Raw genomic sequence first — 23065 nt, 5'->3', positions numbered from 1 at the left:
GCATCATCATCTCCCAAATTCACATATCCCCCCTTAGAAATGTAGTAATCAGAATATACCCTGTAACATAAACTGTGGTTCTCAGTCTAATTCTGTTAGCTATTCAGATTTTTCACAATGATTTTTGTTACGTAATGAGATAGAATCTAAGTAAATAGGACCCTTTGCTCAAAGAAGTGTGAAGAGAGCATTTCCTTGCTTTCCTGACATGCTAGGAAGCAAGGCAAGCCTAAGGATTCTTCTCTGCTTATTCTTTTTTCTCCCTAGGCACAGTTCGAGTGACAACTGCTGCCCATCTCGCACTGTTGGTGGCTAAAAACATCTCCTTCTTTCCCAGCAATGTGGAGCAGTTTTCTGAGGGCAACATTGATGTGTGGTGGATTGTGCATGATGGGGGGATGCTCATGCTACTGCCATTCCTGCTGAAGCAGCACAAGGTATTTGGGACAACTTTTCTCTGCAAGTCTTTCTCCCTTCTGTCCTGGTTCGCCAGACAAATTCTTTCTCTGATTGTATAGTGTTGGGGTTTAGAATCAGAAGAGTTGGAAGTTATTCTAGGCTTTCCTATGATCCCACTTTCAACCTTAAGATAAATAATTGTCATTGTATTTGATACCTACTTATCTCCAAGTGAAATTCAGCCAATTAATAAAGTTCCCTATGAGCCCTTGGGGAAAACAACAACAAGTGAATACATCTTTTAAAAAAAAATACTGGAAACTTAAGATATATGTATGTGTGTGTATTGCACACATATATGCGCTCATTCTGTGGTAAAACTAAATGAAATTTAAAATAGTAAATATATAGTCTGCATGTTGTCATTGATGTACTATCTGAATAAAGCACCCTCTTAACATATCGTGAGCCATCTTTTCTTTTGCCAGTGTTTTCTTGTTATGAAATTAAGGACTCCTTAAAAGTGTATTAAATGTGGTGTTTAGTCAATCTTTTGCCCTAATACAATAACGTGGCAGGTAGGAAGCTAGGAACAAATAGCCTCATACTACATACAGCAAGATTCTTCTAGACCACAATGTCTTATGTCTTTCTAATTTTCCACATGTGTATGTCACTCTCTCAGGTGTGGCGAAAGTGCAGCATACGGATCTTCACAGTAGCCCAATTAGAAGACAACAGTATCCAAATGAAGAAGGACCTAGCCACCTTCCTGTATCACTTGCGCATTGAGGCGGAGGTAGAAGTGGTGGAGATGGTAAGAAAGCTGAGTTTGAGATACAAGAGGTTCATTCCCCCATTCCTCTCCCTGTCGTCCTTGAATCTTCTGGTTTGGGAAATTTTTCAGCTCTAAATATGGATTAATCCCCTAGTGCCAAAAACAAAAACAAAAAAAACCCTAATTTGTTGCCCTAAGTAGAATGTGTATGTGATGCATGTTTGATGTTACTTTTTGGTTTTGCTTTCTTGTTTATCACACAGCCCTTATATTTCTGCCAGATTCTCATCTGCTTAATGTAGTTTTATGAAATTTTAATTCATAAAGTCAGCTTAAAATCACACATGGCTTAAAAAAAATACTTAACAGTATTAAAAAGAGACTAGAGTTTGTATTTTGTGTTTCAAGGCAACACATGTCTTGCTTAGATTATGGAAAAGACTCTCAGGGCCTCTGGATTTTATCTACAATCACAAAAACATTTATGTAGCTCAATGACTAAACAAAATAGGGGTGAAACGTAGGTTAATATTGTCACGCTTTCCCTGGTTTAATTTAGTGACTGGAAATAAAAATGTATGGTTCATTCTTCTTTCTCCTTTGTGCTTTTGGCCCCCTTTGTGTGATGTCTGTGGCAGCATGACAGTGATATATCAGCATATACTTACGAGCGCACTTTAATGATGGAGCAGAGGTCCCAGATGCTCCGGCACATGCGGCTCTCCAAAACAGAGCGGGACAGAGAGGTGAGACCTTACTGCATCAATCCAATCCGGGCTCTCTGAAGTCTGTCACTGAAAGGGATGATACTGGGCTGGGCACGGTGACTCACGCCTGTAATCCCAGCACTTTGGGAGGCTGAGGCGGGTGGATCAAGAGGTCAGGAGTTCACGACCAGCCTGGCCAAGATGGTGAAACCCCGTCTCTACTAAAGTACAAAAATTAGCCGGGCATGGTGGCGTGTGCCTGTAATCCCAGCTATTCAGGAAGCTGAGGCAGAGAATTGCTTAAACCCGGGAGGCGGAGGTTGCAGTGAGCCAAGATTGCGCCACTGCACTCCAGCCTGGGTGAAAGAGCAATACTCCGTCTCAAACCCCCCAAAAAATAAAAATAAAAATAAAGGGATGATACTATATTGTTTTCACAAGATGACAAATTCTTTCCTTCTCACTGTCAGTTATTCCACTATAACCCATTATTACTTCAAAATAACCAAAGATGAAGCATGAGAGAAAATTTGGTACAATAACTTGTGGTGGACCTTCTTCCTCAGGCACAGTTGGTGAAAGACCGAAACTCAATGCTACGATTGACCAGCATTGGCTCTGATGAGGATGAAGAGACAGAAACCTATCAGGAGAAGGTGCACATGACTTGGACAAAAGACAAGTACATGGCATCCCGGGGACAAAAAGCCAAGTCAATGGAAGGATTCCAGGACCTGCTTAACATGCGTCCGTAAGTTTTCCCACTCCCAAGTTTATCATAAAATAACCAGTGGCACAAATGTGACTGCCTGGACACACAGGATGGAGTCTGTTCATTTAACCCTGAATCTAACCACCTCATTATTGTTTGCCTATTCATACTGGCTCCCAATGAATACGGTACACAAGCTAACCATCCCTTCTATCCATAGTTCACCTCTGTACTGTGTTCTTACTATAAAATAAGCAAACAGAGAATGAGAAAACCCAGACATTAGTATCATAAAGAAATCATTTTAGGCCAGGCGCAGTGGCACAGGCCTGTAATCCCAGCACTTTGGGAGGCAGAGGCAGGTGGATTACCTGAAGTCAGGAGTTCGAGACTAGCCTGTCCAGCATGGTGAAACCCTGTCTCTACTAAAAATACAAAAAAAATTAGCCGGGCATGGTGATGGGTGCCTGTCATCCCAGTTACTCGGGAGGCTGAGGCAGGAAAATTGCTTGAACCTGGGAGGCTGAGGTTGCAGTGAGCCGAGATTGCGCCATTGCACTCCAGCCTGGGTGACATGAGCTAAACTCCCTCTCAAAAAAAGAAAAAAGAAATCACTTTATCAGATGACCCATAGTCGAGTGAAAAAGCTCTGGATCTCAAGTTTTTAACGTTGACTATATAGTTTTCTTTTTACTTTAACAACCTTTATTTCTTCCCACTCAGGGACCAGTCCAATGTGAGACGGATGCATACAGCAGTGAAACTCAACGAGGTTATAGTTAACAAGTCCCATGAAGCAAAGCTGGTTTTATTGAATATGCCAGGGCCACCCCGAAACCCTGAGGGTGATGAAAACTGTATCCTTTCCAAGAGTGGGGCTTCCAGTAGGGAAGATCTCCTAAACCTCTTTCTGAGATAACTAGGTAACGATAAAAGTCATTGTCTATGCCCCACTTTCCCTCTTTAAGGAAGGAAGACTTAAAAGTCTTACGCAAAGATTTTTACAAAGTTATAAGACGAATCTCTTTTAGGGGAGTTGGGGCAAATATAATTCAGTTCTAAAAGACGTTTCAGGTGGTGTATTTGCAACATGACATCGAATATTCAGTGTCTAAAACCCTTCCTGACAATCCTGCAGACAGCGTACCCACATCCTTTCTCCTTTTTAGGTTCTACCTGCTTTGCAAAGCCTTTTTCTTTTGGATAGAGTTAGGGGAGAAGCTGAGATAGAACCTCCTTTAACTGAGGGAAAAGAGTTAGGTATTCTTCCTCATACCTTCATCGCAGGACTCTGGGGATAAGGGAAACCCTTCAGCACTGACACATAAATTAGTTTATTCCCACCAGTGCCATTAAGAAAAAGAGGTTTAGGCCAGGTGTGGTGGCTCACGCCTGTAGTCCCAGCACTTTGGGAGGCTGAGGCGGGTGGATCACCTGAGGTCAGGAGTTCAAGACCAAGCTGGCCAACATGGTGAAACCCTGTCTCTACTAAAAATACAAAAGTTAGCTGGGTGTGGTAGTGGGTGCCTGTAATCCCGGCCACTTGGGAGGCTGAGGCAGGAGAATCACTTGAACCAGGAGGCGAAGGTTGCAGTGAGCCAAGATTGCACCATTGCACTCCAGCCTGGGCAACAAGAGGAAATTCTGTCTCAAAAAAAAAAAAAAGGTTTAAAAAGAAAAAAATCGAACTGGCAGAAAAATCTGACTTGAGCAGCTTCACTTAGAAATACTTGGGTTCTCTGTAGGAACCTTGTTAGCTGCCCTATTGTGGCTTTTTTTCTTCTTTCATCATTTTTATCTTACTTAGAATAACACTTGTAGGTTTTCCCATTTTTAAAGTTAACACAAATGGGAGTCTTGTATTACATATGCAAAAGGACTGGATCCCTGGTTACTTCTGCACAGGGTTAAATTCAAAGTTCAGACTTTTCTGAATATATAATAATTAAGCAGCTAATTTTGTAGCTCTGTGATCAGATAACCTCAGATTATGATGATGCCAGATTGTAAGTTTGTGCTCTTCTTTTGCCTGTCTCCTTGACAAGTTTTGAAGACATGGAGTTCCTAGAGGTGCTTACCGAGGGACTAGAGCGAGTCCTACTTGTCCGGGGTGGTGGCAGTGAAGTGATCACCATTTATTCATAACCTACTCTGAATGACTGTGCTTGGCCTGTTTTCTTAAAAGGCCTACATCCTCCATGGAAGTGCCAGCTCACTACTACCACTCCCACTCAACTAGAAGCCTGTGTTCTGTACACATCATACTGAACTCTTGATGAGCTGAGCCTCAAGTACCTGTGTAAAAGAGCTCCCATCTGATCTGCAGTCCTTACAGAAAAAGCAAATATTCCCTCAACTCAGAACAACGTTCAAGTCTTACGAGCCACGTCTGAGCAATCAAAGGCAAATTAGAATTAACAAGCTGAGCCAATAAATGAATTGGTAAAAGGGATACCAGAAATTCAACTGAAGAAAAAAAGCAAGTCAAGTAAATATTCAGCATTAAAGATGAATCTCAGAAGTCATGGTCCAATGATGACACCGTGGGGATAACAACTAGAGACAGCTTCACCTTACTAAAGAATTTATGGTCAAGTATATTTGGACCTATTATCCTCGGCAAGTCAAGATGCAAACATTTTTTAGCTATATTTGTTTAGTATACCCACTGCTCTAACTTTATACTAGGATACCAACTTGAAACATGGCTGTAGCCTCTACTTCTTCGAAAACATTCCCCCAAAATACCAGATTTAAGTATCCATACTCTGTCAGTGTATACTTCAACTATTTATTTCTCTTAACTCAAAACCCATTCTGTCATTGTAACACAGGCAGTGTTACCATGGAAATTGTTTTTGGTAAGGTAAAAATTATTTCTTTCAGGTTCTTTTCAAATGGCCAAACTAAGAGAACTCCAAAAGGAAGCTATTAACATTTACTGGAATATTCTGTGGTTCTCTATGCAATGTGGACAAAATATACAAGCTGTTATCTTAAGAAATGCAGGTCATGGTGCACATTAACCAATAGGTTATTCTCCCCACTGCATCCACCCCCGCGCCTTTTTTTATGCCCTCTTATTAAGCATAGGTCAAAAAATCTTAAGGAACAAGTACTAGGAAAACTGGCTAAACATCCTTCCCTGAAATCACTGGGCCATCTTTTAAAGGGCATATCTAGCAGTGGAATTGGAAGTTCTAGAGCCATACTCTTTCCTTGGTGCCAATGTTACTGAGCGGCTACTCTCCTTACCTACTGTGCTAAAATGGCATACACATTGGCATTGACCTGTTGAAGAAATTTTACCACTAAGAAATCTTTTGCCTCATCTACAAAGCTGTAGTTAAGACTTGAGGCATTCAACTTAATGCCAAGTATAAGCATTTTCCCCTTTTTCTTTCAATTTTATTTTTCATTCTGACTACATAAACTTGGCTCTGAACTAAGATTAACCAAGCCAAGCCTTCTATTTGTTTTCAGAAACTTCAGGCCAGGTGCCATGGTTCACACCTGTAATCCCAGCACTTTGGGAGGCCAAGGCAGGTGAATCACTTGAGGTCAGGAGTTCGAGACCAGCCTGGCCAATATGATGAAAACCTCTCTCTACGAAAAATACAAAAATCAGCCGGGCATGGTGGTGCATGCCTGTGATCCCAGCAACACGGAAGGCTAAGGCAGGAGAATCGTTTGAACCCAGGAGGCAGAGGTTGCAGTGAGCCAGGATTGCACCACTGCACACCAGCCTGGGTAACAGAGTGATTGATAAGTCTGAAAAAGAAAAAAGAAAGTTCAGTGTGCCAAGGAAATACTTGTGTAAGCTTAGCTTTTTATTTACTAATTTACTGATCAAACAACATCTGGCTTACAAGCATAGGGAAACTACTTATGTGGTTGGCTGAGCAGTAATTTCAAGTATGTGAAATCTTCATTTATTTTACAGAATAGGTATTTAGAGAAACTTTTCTTGCCTGTATTCATGGCTGTTTTTGAATTTCAATTTATTAGTCACAAATAGTGCCACTGTTCTTTGATTACTCAATAGGACATGGAGCAAGCTGATCTGGGTGTCAGAAATTATTCATTTGACCTGTAAGGACAGAGAAAACCCTTCAGTATAGCTTAAGAAATTGAGTAATTTTGGGCTGGGCGCGGTGGCTCACGCCTGTAATCCCAGCAACTTTGGGAGGCTGAGGCGGGTGGATCACGAGGTCAGGAGATCGAGCCCATCCTGGCTAACATGGTGAAACCCCGTCTCTACTAAAAATACAAAAAAATTAGCCGGGCATGGTGGTGGGCACCTGTAGTCCCAACTACTCGGGAGGCTGAGGCAGGAGAATGGCATGAACCCAGGAGGCGGAGCTTGCAGTAGGCCGAGATTGCACCACTGCACTCCAGCCTGGGCAACAGAGCAAGGCTTGGTCTCAAAAAAAAAAAAAAAAAAAATGAGTAATTTTGATTTGCTCCTGCTTTCTTCAACCTCCAGGCCCACTCAGGATGGCAAAGCAGATAGAATCTTGTCGTTTTTTCTGTTCCTTCCACAGATGGTAGAAGCATTTACAACTCCCACTGCAACACTCCATTGCTTAGTTGAGTTTAACAGTAGTGAGTCATGTCCTGCAGGATCCAGTACCTTTTTTTTATTCCCTCCCCTCCCGAGACGGAGTTTTGCTCTTGTTGCCCAGGCTGAGTGCAATGGCACGATCTTGGCTCACCATAACCTCTGCCTCCCGGGTTCAAACGATTCTCCTGCCTCAGCCTCCTGAGTAGTTGGGATTACAGGCATGTGCTACCACGCCCGGCTAATTTTGTATTTCCAGTAGAGATGGGGTTTCTCCATGTTGGTCAGGCTGGTCTCGAACTCCCAACCTCAGGTGATCTGCCTGCCTTGGCCTCCCAAAGTGCTGGGATTACAGGCGTGAGCCACCGCGCCTGACCAGGATCCTGTATCTTAAAGGCCCATACTGTAAAGGTCAGCCTACTTAGGAATGCTGCCACATTTACACACGCCCCTGGCCAAAGTAATTTTTTTTTTCCATGTAGAACAAATTATGGGCAGAAAATAAAGTTGGTTTTAGAAGTGCTGTTTGTGGCTGGAGAACTGTAAAAATCTTTTAAAAGGGATAAGGGAATTAGTGGCTATTAATATAACCACTACTTCAGCCCCTGAAACACAAAATCACTGTTACATGGAAAACTGGTTATCAGGCCAGATTTATATTCATCTCTGTCTAGAGCATTTCATGTCTATATGTGTTGCTTATGTTGTCCCCAAAGTCTCTCATCTCTTTTAAAAATCACTGCAAATAAAGCAATACTGAAGACTTGAGAGAATGCACCTTAGGGGAAGGGGCTGTTTCAAGACAGAAGGCAGGAAATACCTGCCTTTTGAGTAAGATCCTGCTTTTGAGTCTTACCTATGACTTTACCAGGGCAGATTAGAAATACACATCCTCCTGCTGACCTTCTGCCTTGAATAGCTATCTTAAAAGCTGAAGTTTGGACTGACAGCATCTGCTTGACAGGTGCCAGGTTCCTCTCGGCAGGGGGAAGATCACTCTATGTATCTTCCGTTGCCTCAGATTCCTGTGGCCCCAAGAATCGCACCAATCCTCATTCCCCCAAACATACTAACAAAAATCCCTCATTGTGGGTATTAAAATAACAGTTACACTGTATGCGTATTTATGTGCTCCTTTTGTCTGGTTTATTTGTCTTTTCATCATGTATAAGCTGAATCCAGCATTAGTTTCTCACATCTTCCCCAAGTGTCTCCAACAAAATTTTTATGTCCCAGCTTGTTTTAAATAGAAGTGAAATATTAAGGAAAATAGATTTAAGGGAACTTGTGCAACTTTTTTTACACATTGTTCTCAACCATTTAATTTATTGAAAGGAGATGCTGCGACAGTTTTGATTTAGCAGCAATTATTCTCTTGTTTACATAGTTACGATTTTATTTGTTGTTTTGCTCTGTACTGGAAACATAAATAAAGTTTTCTACATTATTTTCAGTTATGGGTTGTGGTACAGTTTCTTTGTGTTTGTAGTAATATGCACATTGTCCTTCTAGGACCTGTCACCCCACCATGGAGAAAAGAGCCTTCTGGTTCTTTTTAACATAAGTGATTAAGAGTATGCTGAGGAGCCACTGGGCTTAACGATGTAAATAAGACCCAAATACATAGGGACCAGGCGCTGCTTTCTCATGTTCACAAAAGCAGTCCTCCACCACTGAACTCCATTCTCTGAAAGAAAGAATAAATAGGCGAGTGAGTGTTAAAATGAATCAATTACTTAATACTTTAACCACAGCTCTATTTTGCCTATCCTTAAAAAAGAACTTCCAGGCCAGGCGAAGTAGCTAATCTTAGCTAAACACTTTGGAAGGCCAAGGCGGGCAGATCGCTTGAGCCCAGGAGTTCAAGACCAGCCTGGGCAACATGGCGAAACCCTGTCTCTACAAAAAATACAAAAATTAGCGAGCCACAGGGGTGCAACCTGTGGTCCCAGCTACTTGAGAAGCTGAGTGCTTGAGCCCGGAGGTCAAGGCTGCAGTGAGCCATGATCACACTACTGCACTCCAGCCTGGGTGACAGAGCAGGACCTTGTTTCAAAAATACAACTTGGCCAGGCATGGTGGCTCACACCTGTAATTTCAGCACTTTGGGAAGCCGAGGTGGGTGGATCACCTGAGGTCAGGAGCACACCACCAGCCTGGCCAACATGGTGAAACCCCATCTCTACTAAAAATACAAAAATTAGCCGGGTACAGTGGCAGGCACCTGTAATTCCAGCTACTAGGGAGGCTGAGGCAGGAGAATCGCTTGAACCCAGGGGGCGGAGGTTGCAGTGAGCCAAGATGGCACCACTGTACTCCAGCCTGGGCAACAGAGTGAGACTCCCTCTCAAAAAAATAAAAATAACAACTTAAAAACTCCTAATGGCTCTTATTTTTTAAGAAACCCTAGGCCAGGCACAGTGGCTCACGCCTATAATCCTAGCACTTTGGGAGGCCGAGGCAGGCAGATCACTTGAGGTCAGGAGTTCAAAACCAGCCTGGCCAAACATGGTGAAACCCCATCTCTACTAAAAGATACATAAAAATTAGCTGGGCGTGGTGGCGGGCGCCTATAATCCCAGCCACTTGGAAGGCTGAGGCAGGAGAATTGCTTGAACCCAGGAGGCGGAGGTTGCTGAGATCATGCCACTGCACTCCAGCCTGGGTGACAGAGCAAGACTCTGCCCCGCACCCCCAGCCAAAAAAAATAATAATAATAAACTCTAATACCAATTCTAATTCCCTACCATCAAGTAGGTCAGCTATTCACTGTCCACTACAACTACCGAAAATTCAGCTTTTCTTTTGCCTTACCTCAGGGGGCTCAATGAAGGCCAACCAATCCGATGCATGTGTAGGTAACAGTCCCATGGACTGGCACTTGTAAACAGCCAATGCCAAACCCATCAGGTTCCCAATGAGATAGACCAAACCCTGAAGAAACTTCTGGCTTGAACTTTCTAACATCTTGAAAGCTGTTGGGGTAACAGAAGTTGTCAAACAAAAAGAACTCTTTCCCCCAATATGAATCAAGCCAACCATATATTAAATTCATATAGACAGACCCATAGTAAGACAGCAAATAGGACCATTAAAGGCAAAGAGAAAACCATGGTAAGCACTATATTCCCCTCCATGCCACCACCATTACCCCACTCCCCTACATACCCGTTAGCCAAAAACTGTCCCTAAGAATTTGCCTTTAATTCTTTCTTTGAGATGGAGTCTTGTTCTGTCGCCCAGGCTGGAGTGCAGTGGTGTGATCTCAGCTCACTGCACCCTCCGCCTCCCAGGTTCAAGTGATTCTCCTGTCTCAGCCTCCCGAGCAGCTGGGATTACAGGCGTGTGCCACCACGCCCAGCTAATTTTTGCAGTTTTAGTACAGACAAGGTTTCAGCATGTTGGCCAGGTTGGTCCTGAACTCCTGACGTCAGATGATCCACCCGCCTTGGCCTCCCAAAGTGCTGGGACTACAGGTGTGAGCCACCACGCCCAGCCTGCCTTTAATTCTTCAAACTTGTGGAAGGGTTACTGTTTCGAGAATACTTACTGGCTGAAATGGCCATAAGTGCCTGAATGGGTCGCCAGGCCATCATACACACCATCATAGTAGGGAAGATGGAGATAGTATTGCCTGCCATGTACATGATGAAGAGGTTCATGGGAATCTGTTTGAGGGGACCCAAGGCGATGTCCCAGCAGCGCTAAAACAAACACACAATTTTAACCCTCTGATCACCACCCTTAGTCCCACATTTGCCATATCACTGATGCTAAATCACATGAACAGAATTCCCAATTCTCTGCTTCTAACTGAGCTGACTCCTCAATTATATGACCTCTTCCCTTCTCCATGTTGCCACAGGAGGGCTCTCTCTTCTACTAAAGATAAAAAGTACCATCATCATCTGTTGTACCTTTCCCTATAGGTTTTCCAGATGTCATTTTTTCTCCTGATTTTGGAAAAAAGATCTCCCTGCTTTTGTCCTAGTACTTCTGTATCTATCAATGTCCTATCTACAACTGAAGAAATAGATAAATCCACATAATGGGAGATTAGCACACCACAGTCAATAACTAATGGAACCATTGAACTAATTTAGTTCCAGAAAAAAATAATAGAATTAGCAGGTAAATCAAGACATAGAAGATTTGAATGACATTAACAAAACCCAACTGACATGTAATGCTGCAGTCAACAATTAGAGTTCACACTCTTTTCAAGCATAAGATATTTACAAAACTGACCACTCGCTGAGCTATGAAGAAAATGTCAATCTCAAAGAATGCAAATTGTACAAAACATATTCTTTGACTACGATATTAAACTAGAAATAATTTTATAATTAGAAAATCTCATGTTTGGGAATTAACAATGATACATGAAGAAATTATAATGGAAAACAGAATTGTATGATAGCAAAAGTACCACATTTTAAAACTTGTGGGACACAGCTACAGCTCTGAGAAATTTATAACCTTAAATACTATTAGGTTGCTGCAAAAGTAATTGCGGTTTTTGCCATTAAAAGTAATGGCAATCTGGCTGGGCGTGGTGCCTCACGCCTGTAATCCCAGCACTTTGGGAGGCCGAGGTGGGTGGATCACCTGAGGTCAGGAGTTTCAGACTAACCTGGCCAACGTGGTGAAACCCCATCTCTACTAAAAATACAAAAAAATTTAGCCAGGCATGGTGGCAGGTGCCTGTAATCCCAGCTACTCGGGAGGCTGAGGTAGAATTGCTTGAACCCAGGAGACAGAGGTTGCAGTGAGCCAAGGTCATGCCATTGCATTCCAGCCTGAGCGACAACAGCAAAACTGTCTCAAAAGAAAAGAAAAAAAAGTAATGGCAGTCTAAAAATAAACTAAGCATCCATTTCAAGAAACTAGAAAAAAAACCAAGAATTTTTGAAAAGATTAATAAAATCAATACTGGTGATGGGTACAGTGACCTGTAAAAATAAATGAAAATAACTTTTAAAAAATCAATACTGGTAAGCCGAAAAGGAGAGGAGACAAATATTCAACATCAGGAATGAAAAAACGAACATCACAGATCTTGCATATATGGAAGTGATCATTATTATGAACAACTTTATGTTAATATATTTGAAATTTTAGGAAATCGGTAAGTTCCTAGAAAAAATGTAACAAAATGACAGCAGAAATTAGAAATATAAATAGCCCCGGGCAGAGCATGGTGGCTCATGCTTGTAATCCCAGCACTTTGGGAGGCCCAGGCGGATGGATCACCTGAGGTCAGGAGTTCAAGACCAGCCTGGCAAACATGGTGATACCCTGTCTGTAACTAAAAATACAAAAATTAGCCGGGCAACTGCAGAAATCTAGATGAAGGATGGTGGCTTGGATCGGGATGAGAGGTGAACAGAGCAAAAAGTAGTAAGGAAAGTCAACAGACTATCCTGACAGTTGGATGTGTGGTGTAAGGGAACTAGAATAGAAAAAGATCACTTCAACTGGAAGATGTTGCCACCAAAAGATAGTTTTCAACCTACTTTCTTATACCTTAGGTTCCAAACATCTTTTATTTTTCAAACTGTTAAGCACTTTTGTAGGTGATATATAAAATACCGAAATACCAGTCTCAAGCAGTTTAGTTTCCAAATATTCAGGATAAGAGCTATCTACGTTAATTCCACCTGGGAGAAGAGGATGGGTGTATAAGTCAGGACTGGCCCAAGGACTACGGTAACATCTATACCTCTGTACCTTCTCCACCAGGATCCGGTCTGTCTCTTGCACGCTGGTATCAGGCACTTGCTTGTCCAAGTAACCGACTGGGTAGAGAGAGTCTCCCTGGCCACTGCCCCGGTCACTTCGACCCCTAAAAAACCAAACCAAGAAATTAAAGCTGCAAACTCCGACACTTCTTATCCCACATTTCCTGATCTACCAATCATAGGAATAAAGATCTTCAGATGCACCTACTCAGAATAGACCAAGCCCCCTCGTGTGTTCCTCAGTCCCTTGACTTATCAGGAGGACTGATGTAAGCATTCTTTGAGCACAGAAACCTTCCGGGTAGGAAAGCCGCTACCTCCCCAGGTGATGTCTGTGTGCCACCCATCTTTTTCAAACTTATGCCTGAGGGCTCAGGTCTCATTACTCTGGTGCAGTTCTGGGATGAACAGTGATGTACAGCTTGCCCAGGTGCCTCACCGGCTGCCTCCTCCAGGCCCGCTTAGCTCAATGGCCCACTTGAAGCGCCGGCCTCGGTTAGCCACCAGACCCCCCTGGGCCGTCATGGCAACAGCTGCGTCCTACAGCCTCGAAGCTTCTCACTCCAAAGCGTACTCCGCAACAGGCCCACTGGCGTTCCTCGCTTTGTCGCACTGTCGCACTCTGCAAATGCACTTCCGGCGCGTTAATACAGACGTCATTTCCGCCCCGGAAATTGGCGGCGTTGCGGGTTGAAGAGTCCGGTTTGGATTTAGAAAATCAGGGAGGGAAAAAAAAGCAGGCAAGACTTAGTGCTTCTTAAAGCCACTTCCCCGCGCTCCCTTTTTGAATGTACTCGTTATATGTTCCCTGACCTCTGAGGTGCACTTCATGGGGCTGAAGGAAAGTCCCTACTGACTCAGCGTTAAGAATTGGTGGGCGGATCAGCTGAGGTCAGGTGAAACCCCATCTCTACTAAAAATACAAAAAAATTAGCCGGGCTTGGTGGCGGACGCCTGTAATCCCAGCTACTTAGGAGGCTGAGGCAGGAGAATCGCTTGAACCCGGGAGGCGGAGGTTGCAGTGAGCCGAGATCACACCACTGTACGCCAGCCTGGGCTACAGAGTGAGCCTCCGTCTCAAAAAAGAAAAAAAAGAAAGAAAAAAAGAATTGAAGCCAAGAAAAGCTTCTTAACCTCCTACGCGCTCCCTGGAACAAAAGATTCAAATCCTGGATTTAAATCCTAGCTTGACCTTGAGCGAGTTACCTAGTAGTTTCTGAGTATTGAATGTCCACTGTGTCCCAGGAGCTCGGTGTTTCTTTTATTTCACTTGCACAGTAACCTTGCGAGGTAAACAGTTTTAACCACATTTTGCACAAAGGCAAGGCGACGTTGTGGGCATGGAAAGGGACATGGGCTCGGTATTCAGATAGCCTACGTTTGTTGTTGTTGTTGTTGTTTGTTTGTTTTGGCTTTGTGTTTTGAGACAGGGTTTCACTCCGTTGCTGAGGCTGTAGTGCCGTGGCGCTATCACGGCTCACTGCAGCCTCGACTTCCCGGGCTCAAACGACCTTCCCACCTGAGCGTTCCGAGGAGCTAGGACCACAGGGCGCGCCACCACGCCCAGTTTTTTTGTTGTTTTGTTTTGTTTTGTTTTTGTTTTTGTTTTTTTGAGACAGTTTAGCTATGTTGCCCAGGCTACTCTCAAACTCTTGGGTTCAAGTGATTCTTCTGCCTTGGCCTCCCAAAATGTCGAGATTACAGGCATGAGCCACTGCACCCAGCAGATGGCCTCCTTTTGAATCCTGGTTTCACCACTTAAAAATTGTATGACCTTGGGCAAGTTAAATCAACTGTGTTTCAGCCTCTTCATGTAAAAGTTGGATAATCTACCCATTTTCAAGGCTTGTGAGATTAGTGCCCACCATATATGTGGTGTTTGGTTAGTTGGTTGGTTTGAGACGGAGTTTTGTTCTTGTTACCCAAGCTGGAGTGCAATGGCACGATATCAGCTCACTGGAACCTCCGCCTCCAGGGTTCAAGCGATTCTCCTGCCTCAACCTCCCAAGTAGCAGGGATTACAGGCATGCGCCACCACGCCCAGCTAATTTTGTATTTTTAGTAGAGACGGGGTTTCTCCATATTGGTCAGGCTGGTCTTGAACTCCCGACCTCAGGTGATCCGCCTGCCTGGGCATCCCAAAGTGCTAGGATATGTGGTGTTTTTAATGATGTGTCACATCATTACCAAATCACACCACTGATGTGTTTTTAATGACATGTCATTAAATAATGTATGTCATTCTTTAAAGTGATTGGGTTTTGTATTGAATTGTATACCTTTTTCATAATTTAGCCTATTATTGGACATTTGTTTCCTGTTTTCCTTCCTTTTATAACCAGTGTTGCTGTGAACATATCTGTCTGTTTTATTTCCTAAAGTTATAGTCCTAGAAGTGAAATTGGAATTGCTGGATCAAAGAGTATGCATGTTTTTAAAGAATTTTCATTTTAAATGCCCACCAGGAGCCAGGCATGGTGGCTCACACCTGTCATCCCAGAACTTTGGGAGGCTGAGGCAGGAGGATTGCTTTAGCTCAGGAGTTCAAGACCAGCCTGGGCAACATAGCGAGACTTGTCTCTGCAAACAACAACAAAAAGAATTAAAATGCCCACTAGGAAAAATGGCACCATTTACATTTCACAGTGTAAAATTTTTTTAATAGTTTGAAACGGTACTATATTATTTTTTAATTTGTATTTTTTTGACTCCAAGTTATTTGATATGACTGGAGTTGGGGGGAAGGAGATGCTGTGGGAGGTAAAGTTGTAAAAGGCTTCCTTGGCCAACTAAACAGTTGGGACTCTTGAAGATGATAGTGATGTAGAGAGGCTGAAGATTGCCACCTCCACTTTGTTTTCTGATTTTGAAAACATGTTCATAGCAGACTGCTTAAACAAGGCAGAAATGGAAGTCTTTTGCCTCTCCGGTCCATCGTAAAATGTGTATCTATCTGATTGTAGGAAGACCTAACTATAGATTTTTTGCTCCTTTCTGCTTTTTGTCTTTACCATGTTCTCTCTGATGAACCTTACATTCATCTCAAGCTTCTGACCCTACTGGGCATTCCTCTTTGTTGCATTATATTCTGCATAATAGCACTGACCACGTTGCATTTTGTTTGTTAACGTCCCCTAAGCCCTTATCTCTACCCCTCTATAGGCTACCCTAAATCCCCTCAGGTCAGAAGCTATATATTATCTTTGAGCCTGTTGCCTAGAACATAGAAAGTATGGAATAAATGTTTAGAGAATGTGAGTAAATTAAATTGAAAGTAAACACCAAGATGTGAATGTACTGTAACTATACTTACACAAAATAAAACATAAAAACGGATATACATTGTATTGGGGCAATGATTTTCATGCAATTTTGTCTATTTTTCAAGATAATCTTATTACACTTTTTTTTTTTTTTTTTTTGAGAGACAGAGACTCACTCTGTTACCCAGGCTGGAATGCAGTGGCACGATCTCGGCTCACTGCAACCTCCGCCTCCCAGGTTCAAGCAACTTTCCTGTCTCAGCCTCCTGAGTAGCTGGGATTACAGGCGCCCACCACCACGCCCTGCTCATTTTTGCGTTTTTAGTAGAGATGGGGTTTCACCATGTTGGCCAGGCTAGTCTCAAACTCCTGGCCTCAGGTGATCCGCCCATCTCGGCCACCTAAAGTGCTACGATTACAGGCATGAGCCACCACACCTGGCCTTCTTATTACATTTTAATTTTAAAAAAAAATTTTTTTTTTTGAGATAGAATCTCGCTTTGTCGCCAGGCTGGAGTGCAGTGGGGCGATCTCGGCTCACTGCAACCTCCGCCTCCCAGGTTCAAGCAATTCTTCTGCCTCAGCCTCCCAAGCAGCTGGGACTACAGGTGCGTGCCACCACGCCAGGCCAATCTTTGTATTTTTAGTAGAGACAGGGTGTCACCATATTGGCCAGGCTGATCTCGAACTACTGACCTCTTGATCCACCTGCCTCAGCCTCCCAAAGTGCTGGGATTAAAGGCGTGAGCCACTGCGCCCGGCCACATTTTAATAATTTTTTTTTACTTATTACTTTTTTGAGACAGGGTCTCACTGTGTTGCCCAGGCTTGTCTCCAACAACTGGGCTTAAGCAGTCCTCCTGCCTTGGACTCCCAAAGTGCTGGGATTACAGGCATGAGCCCACACCTGGCCCTGCTTTAATAAGTTTTAAATGAACACTTTTGAAAACATTAAGTTAGTCATTTCATTCATATATTCCTTCTATTTAAATACTCCCCTACTTGTTATAAAAGTGTGTAAACTATAACCGAAATTAAAATTGCTTTAGGCCAGGTGCTGTGGCTCACGCCTGTAATCCCAGCACTTTGGGAGGCTGAGGCGGGTGGATCACAAGGTCAGGAGTTCAAGACCAGCCTGGCCAAGATGGTGAAACCCCATCCCTAGTAAAAATACAAAAAATTAGCTGGGCATGGTGGCAGGCATCTATAATCCCAGCTACTCAGAAGGCTGAGGCAGATAATTGCTTGAACCCAGGAGGCAGAGGTTGCAGTGAGCCAAGATTGTACCACTGCCCTCTAGCCTGGGGGACAGAGCAAGACTGTCTCAAAAAAAATAAAATAAAGAGTTGCTTTGGCCTAAGTGGGGTACTCTGGATCATTTATTTCTTTATCCTAGGAATCCTCATAGTATTATTTGTGAAACTGTGTTCCAAAAAATGAATACATCAAGACTAGGCTGAGGATGGTTCCAAGATTAGATAAATTTGAGAAATTCTACATATTATATTCTGCACACACACCCAAGAGAGTCTTAGTGCTGTTAATATAACATGAAAACAACAAGAAATGGTTCGGTAAAGAATCTCCTTTAATTTTGTTTCCCAACCTACTTGAGTAAGGAACCAGTTTTTTGGGTTTTTTTCCTTAGTACATTTGTTAACATCCAATAGAATCAGTGTTCCACAGCATACAGTGAGGGCAGTTGCTGTATATGCATGCTAGAATTCTTCAGGAGAAAGATGAAGTCTTCCCTAGAAAGCTTTGCTTGTTATTTTTTAAAATATTAGAAGATCATTAAAAATAATAGGTTATTTATGGAAATGGAGCTTCAAGTTGAAATTAAAGTTTTAAAGTTTTTGCACAAATTTTGTATAAGATTTTCCAGGCCTGGTATGGTGGCTCACACTTGTAATCATTGTGCTTTGGATGGCTAAGGTGGGCAGATCACTTGAGGCCGGGAGTTTGAGACCAGCCTGGGCAACGTGGTGAAACCCCGTCTCTATAAAAAATATAAAAATTAGGCAGGTGAGGTGGCTTGTATCTGTAGTCCCAGCTACTTGGGAGGCTTAGATGGGAGGCTCACTGGAGCCCAGAAGGTCAAGGCTGCAGTGAGCCGAGATCATGCCACTGCACTGTAGCCTGAGAAACCTGGATTGTAATCCTGACTCCAAATGAACTGCATGATTCACTTTGAATTAGGGATTCTCTTGACTTTAATTTCTTCATTTATAAAATAAGGGATTTATACTAGATTATTTCTAAGGGTGCCTTCTAGTTCTAAAATGTATCATACTTGTTTTTTAAAAAAACATATAATGCATACTATTCTTTCCATGCACATACACCCGGAAAAAAAGACTCAAGTAAGAGACACGTAAAGGAATAATGGGATTTCAGATAATTTATTAAAATCGTGCCTTCCTATAGTTTTCCTAGGTCTCTGCATTGTGCAGGTACTACTTTTGTAGTTAGAAAAACATAAATATTATTAATTATAACATGACATATTCTAAACATAGAAGTGTAATGGTTCTCTGTTATGAATACACATGAGAATCAACTTGAGAGCTCTTAAAAATATTGATGCCTGCCAGGCACGGTGGCTCACGCCTGTCATCCCAGCACTTTGGGAGGCCGAGGCAGGCCTATCACCTGAGGTTAGGAGTTTGAGACCAGCCTGACCAACATGGAGAAACTCCGTCTCTACTAAAAGTACAAAATTAGCCAGGCGTGGTGGCGCATGCCTGTAATCCCAGCTACTCAGGAGGTTGAGGGAGAAGAATCGCTTGAACCCGGGAGGCAGAGGTTGCAGTGAGCTGAGATCATGCCATTGCACTCCAGTCTAGGCAACAAGAGCAAAACTCTGTCTCTCAGTCTCTCTCTCTCGGCCTGGGCATCAGTATTTCTTATGGCTCTCAAGGTGATTGTGCTGTGCAGCGAGGATTGAGAACAGCTGATCTAAAGCATTTTGTTGCTCTAAAATAACAAGGTTTGAATTTACACAACATAATCTAAGCAGACAGTCAGATTTTAAGAACCTTGTTGTATGCATCCCACTGGACTGAATCTGAATTGGAAAATGATGGAATATTGATGTAATAAAATAAATATTGTTGGGCGCCGTCGCTCACGCCTGTAATCCCAGCACTTTGGGAGGCCGAGGCCAAGGTGGGCGGATCACGAGGTCAGGAGATCTAGACCATCCTGGCTAACACAGTGAAACCCTGTCTGTACTTTTAAAAAAAAAAAAAAAAAAAAAAAATTAGCTGGACGTGGTGGCGGGCGCCTGTAGTTCCAGCTACTCGGGAGGCTGAGGCAGGAGAATGGCGTGAACCCGGGGGGCAGAGCTTGCAGTGAGCCGAGATCACGCCGCTGCACTCCAGCCTAGGCGACAGAGCGAGACTCTGTCTCAAAAAAAATGAATAAAAATAATAAATATTAAAATTTTCCTTACTTTGTGCCTTTGAGCAAATATGATTTTAATTAAAGAAAGTATAAAAAGGCAAACCACAATTCCATAACTCATAAGTTACCTTGTTTGACTTTGTAGAATTTGTGCCACCTGCACAGTTGTTGTGTTTTTGTATTTCATCCTTTACCTCTTCCTAAGACCCAAGAAGCTATTTCATGCCATTCGTCTCTGAACAGTTGTATTTGCATTGAAACTTAACAAGAAAATTTTCTATTCAAACAACCAGGTTTGCAAGAATGGATCCCTATTGGTGGGGGCCGGGGGTGGTGGAGCTTTTATAGATATGTCTTAAGTTTTTAGCCTATACCATTTCACAATGTCTATATAATAATTCTATTTGGCCATCCTTCCTGGGACAACCAGTTTGTTTAGTGTGCTCTAAAAGCTCCTAAGATTCTTTGCAGCTTCAAAAACAAATCGGCTTCCATTGCAAATCCCAGTTATTTGTCTTATTTTAACTCTACTATCATTACCTTCTAAACAAGACCAACTGAAAACTATTTCATTCATGACACAGTTTACTCTGTATCAGTTGTGTGGGCTAAAGAAGAAACTTTTTTTTAATCCATTTTGACTGTTTGCATTTCAAACCCCTTTAGTGAAAAAACATTTTGTGTAAGATCTTAGCTTGCTAGTTACTGTTGGGGGTACCACATCATTTCTACACAGATTACCTTTTTTTTTTTTTATTTCTATTTCATGGCTCTGCAGTATTATGAAATGCCCTTGTCAGCAGCGACATGAACTAGTACTATGCTGGGGGAAGATGTTGTAATAGTACTAGTACTATTGACATGAACTAGTAGTATGGTGCTAGGGGAAGATGTTGGTAATACTATTCTTCCTTAGCAGTTACCTTTCCTTCATTTCAGGAGGCCTATTGTCCAATTCACATTTTAACAAGTTCCCATTATAGCAGCTTCCCTCCAGCACTTACTTAGGAAGTTGGAAGGGCCGCCATTCCCACAGATCTCATTAATGGATAAGAATGACAACCATAGCATGAGTCATAATGATGCATTACTAATGGCCTAACAGGTCTCTCTCCAAGCTTGGTTACTCTGGATTCTTTTTGGTGATTAATTTCAGCTATCCTGAAAGTGGGCTATACTGTCTGTACATCAAGTAACTGAACCACCAGGAAAGGTTCTTTGGGGCATTTTTTCCTATGTGCTAATTTTAAAAGGCTTCAATCAGTTTAGATGTAAAGCATTGTTTTATAACCTGAATCTTTTTTTTTTTTTTTTTTTTTTTCTGAGATGGAGTTTTGCTCTTGTTGCCTACCTAGGCTGGAGTGCAATGGCAGGATCTTGGCTCACTGCAACCTCCACCTCCCAGGTTCAAGCCATTCTCCTGCCTCAGCCTTACCACATGCCTGGCTAATTTTTTGTATTTTTAGCAGAGACAGGGTTTCACCACGTTGGTCAGGCTGGTCTCGAACTCCTGACCTCAGGTGATCTGCCCACGTCGGCCTCCCAAAGTGCTGGGATTACAGATGTGAGCCACCACACCTGGCCATAACCTGAGTCTTTTAAAGGAGGATTGTTATGGACTGATTGAGTGTATCCTTCCAGAAATCATATGGGATGATCCTAATCCTCTACAGGATGGTGTTTAGAGATGGAGCCTTTGGGAAGTAATTAGAGTTAAATGAGGTAATGAGGGTGGATGTCTCATGATAGCATTGCCCTTATAAGACACCCAAGAGCTCTCTGCCAAGGCCAGGGAGCATTACTGCCTGAGCTCTGCCTCCCATGAGATCAAGGGGGGGCATTAGATTCCTTAGGAGCTCAAACCCTACTATGAACTGAGCATGCAAGGGGTCTAGGTTGTGTGTTCCTTATGTCTTAATGCCTGATGATCTCAGATGAAACAGTTTCATCCTGAAACCTCCCTCCCTGCCCAACTCACATAAAATTGGTCCTTGGTGCCAAAAATGTTCGGGACCACTGGTTTAAAGCACCCAGTATTTCGTTATGGCAACCCAAGCAGAATAATACAAGGATGAAATGAAATTCAGAAGACTTGGAGAACAATAGGTATCTTTTAGTAGTTGAAAGATCAATAAAGTCATGCCTTAAAACATGTACGTAAATGTAGAGTTGTTTAATTTGCTCATTATGTAAACAGGAATGAACTAAACACTGTCTATTGACTTCCTTTTTTTACTTCATCTATTTTGGGTATCTTCCATGTGTATCATGCAGATCTCCCTTATTCTTTTTCAAGGCTGCAGAATACAGATGTGAGATAATTTAATTAGTCCCAAATTGATAGACATTCAAGTTGTTCCCATTTTTCACTATTACAAAAAATGTTGCTGTGAACATCCTTGGGTACTTGTCAACACATTTCTGTAGGACAGTGATACAATTAGGATTGCTTTTCACAGTTTATACAGTTAAAATGTTGATGGGTTCAAATAGGCTCTCTAAAATGTACTAACTTACAGTTCTAAGGGTTTCCTGATTAAATTATTTCTAGAGTCTTTCAGTGAATTGAGTAATTTCCACCCCAAAGTTCATATCCACCCAGAGTCTCAAATCTGATCTTTGGAATTAAGATCTTTGCTGATACATTTGTTAATATGAGGTCATACTGGACTACAGTGAGTCCTAAATCTGATGACTATAGCATCCTTATATGAAGAGAGGTCACACAGACACGTAGGGAAGAAGGCCATATGATGAATGGAGACAGACTGGAATGATGCAGCTATAAGCCAAGGAAACTAGGAAGAGGAGGCAAAGGATTATTTCCTACAGCCTTCAGAGGGCGCATGGTCCTGTTCCGGAGGCTGGATTTTGGACTTCTAGCCTCCAGAACTGTGAGATAATGTACTTCTGTTGGTTTAAGCTATTCAGTTTGTGGTACTTAGTCACAGCAACCTTTAGAAACAAATACATCTCTTTCTAAAAGAGAGTCCATTCAGATACATTAAGGGTTAGCTTAAGGAGAAAATGATAACAATAATAACAAGTAAAATAATATTGCCATAGTTTCAGAATTAAATCCTAGACTTTAAAACATTTACACAAAAAGTTTTACTTAATGTCCTAATTGCTATGATTGGTTTCTTTAATAAAGTGATTTTTTAAAGTATCTTTAATTTAAAAGCAATACATTTATTATATAAATGAGAAATACAAATAGGCAAAAAAGATAACCAACAAATCCTATCATGCCAAAAAAAAAAAAAACTTTCATAAGCATTTTGATTTAGATGTTTCCAGACTTTAAAAATTAATATTCAGACTTATTTAATACTGTGTACTGTTTAATAACATGCTATTTCATGAAGAGCCATATTTTTACTTTTTAGAAAAGGCACAGGAAAAAGGATGAGTACATTTTTATTTCGATTTTTAAAAATGTTTCTTATAGCTCTGCCAGATTTTCAGGCCTGTTGCTTTCATCCAGCTCTGACCATGA

General features: G+C 42.1%; 2 protein-coding genes across 6 annotated transcripts in view; one reads left to right on the top strand and one right to left on the bottom strand.

Moving 5' to 3' along the window:
- The window catches only part of SLC12A6 (solute carrier family 12 member 6), a 104078-nt gene extending 95468 nt beyond the window's left edge, over positions 1 to 8610 (top strand). For all 3 annotated transcript variants that reach the window (XM_008017142.3, XM_008017141.3, XM_008017143.3), the window contains 6 exons: positions 268 to 437; positions 1085 to 1216; positions 1816 to 1923; positions 2451 to 2635; positions 3320 to 3453; positions 4650 to 8610. In XM_008017142.3, coding sequence (XP_008015333.1) covers positions 268 to 437; positions 1085 to 1216; positions 1816 to 1923; positions 2451 to 2635; positions 3320 to 3453; positions 4650 to 4741 — 821 coding nt within the window. In that variant the 3' untranslated portion in view covers positions 4742 to 8610. The remainder of the gene's footprint in view (positions 1 to 267; positions 438 to 1084; positions 1217 to 1815; positions 1924 to 2450; positions 2636 to 3319; positions 3454 to 4649) is intronic.
- EMC4 (ER membrane protein complex subunit 4) lies at positions 8281 to 13532 on the bottom strand. Of its 3 annotated transcripts, none has more exons than XM_038009798.2 (5): positions 13338 to 13532; positions 12880 to 13002; positions 10708 to 10861; positions 9972 to 10132; positions 8281 to 8844 (listed from the first exon to the last, which is right to left on the bottom strand). In XM_038009798.2, the coding sequence occupies exons 3-5, from the start codon at positions 10817 to 10819 to the stop codon at positions 8809 to 8811; spliced, it is 309 nt and encodes a 102-aa protein (XP_037865726.1). In that variant the 5' UTR covers positions 10820 to 10861; positions 12880 to 13002; positions 13338 to 13532; the 3' UTR covers positions 8281 to 8808. The 3 variants fall into 3 exon arrangements, with proteins under 3 accessions (XP_037865726.1, XP_008015330.1, XP_008015331.3); XM_008017139.3 differs by having other exon boundaries at positions 12888 to 13002; XM_008017140.3 differs by lacking the exon at positions 9972 to 10132 and having other exon boundaries at positions 12888 to 13002.
- Positions 13533 to 23065: the final 9533 nt, after the last annotated feature.

This window comes from Chlorocebus sabaeus, chromosome 26 (genome assembly GCF_047675955.1).
Source record: "Chlorocebus sabaeus isolate Y175 chromosome 26, mChlSab1.0.hap1, whole genome shotgun sequence".
In the NCBI taxonomy this organism is placed as follows: Eukaryota; Metazoa; Chordata; class Mammalia; order Primates; family Cercopithecidae; genus Chlorocebus; species Chlorocebus sabaeus.
This window is presented reverse-complemented; position numbering and strand designations above follow the sequence as displayed.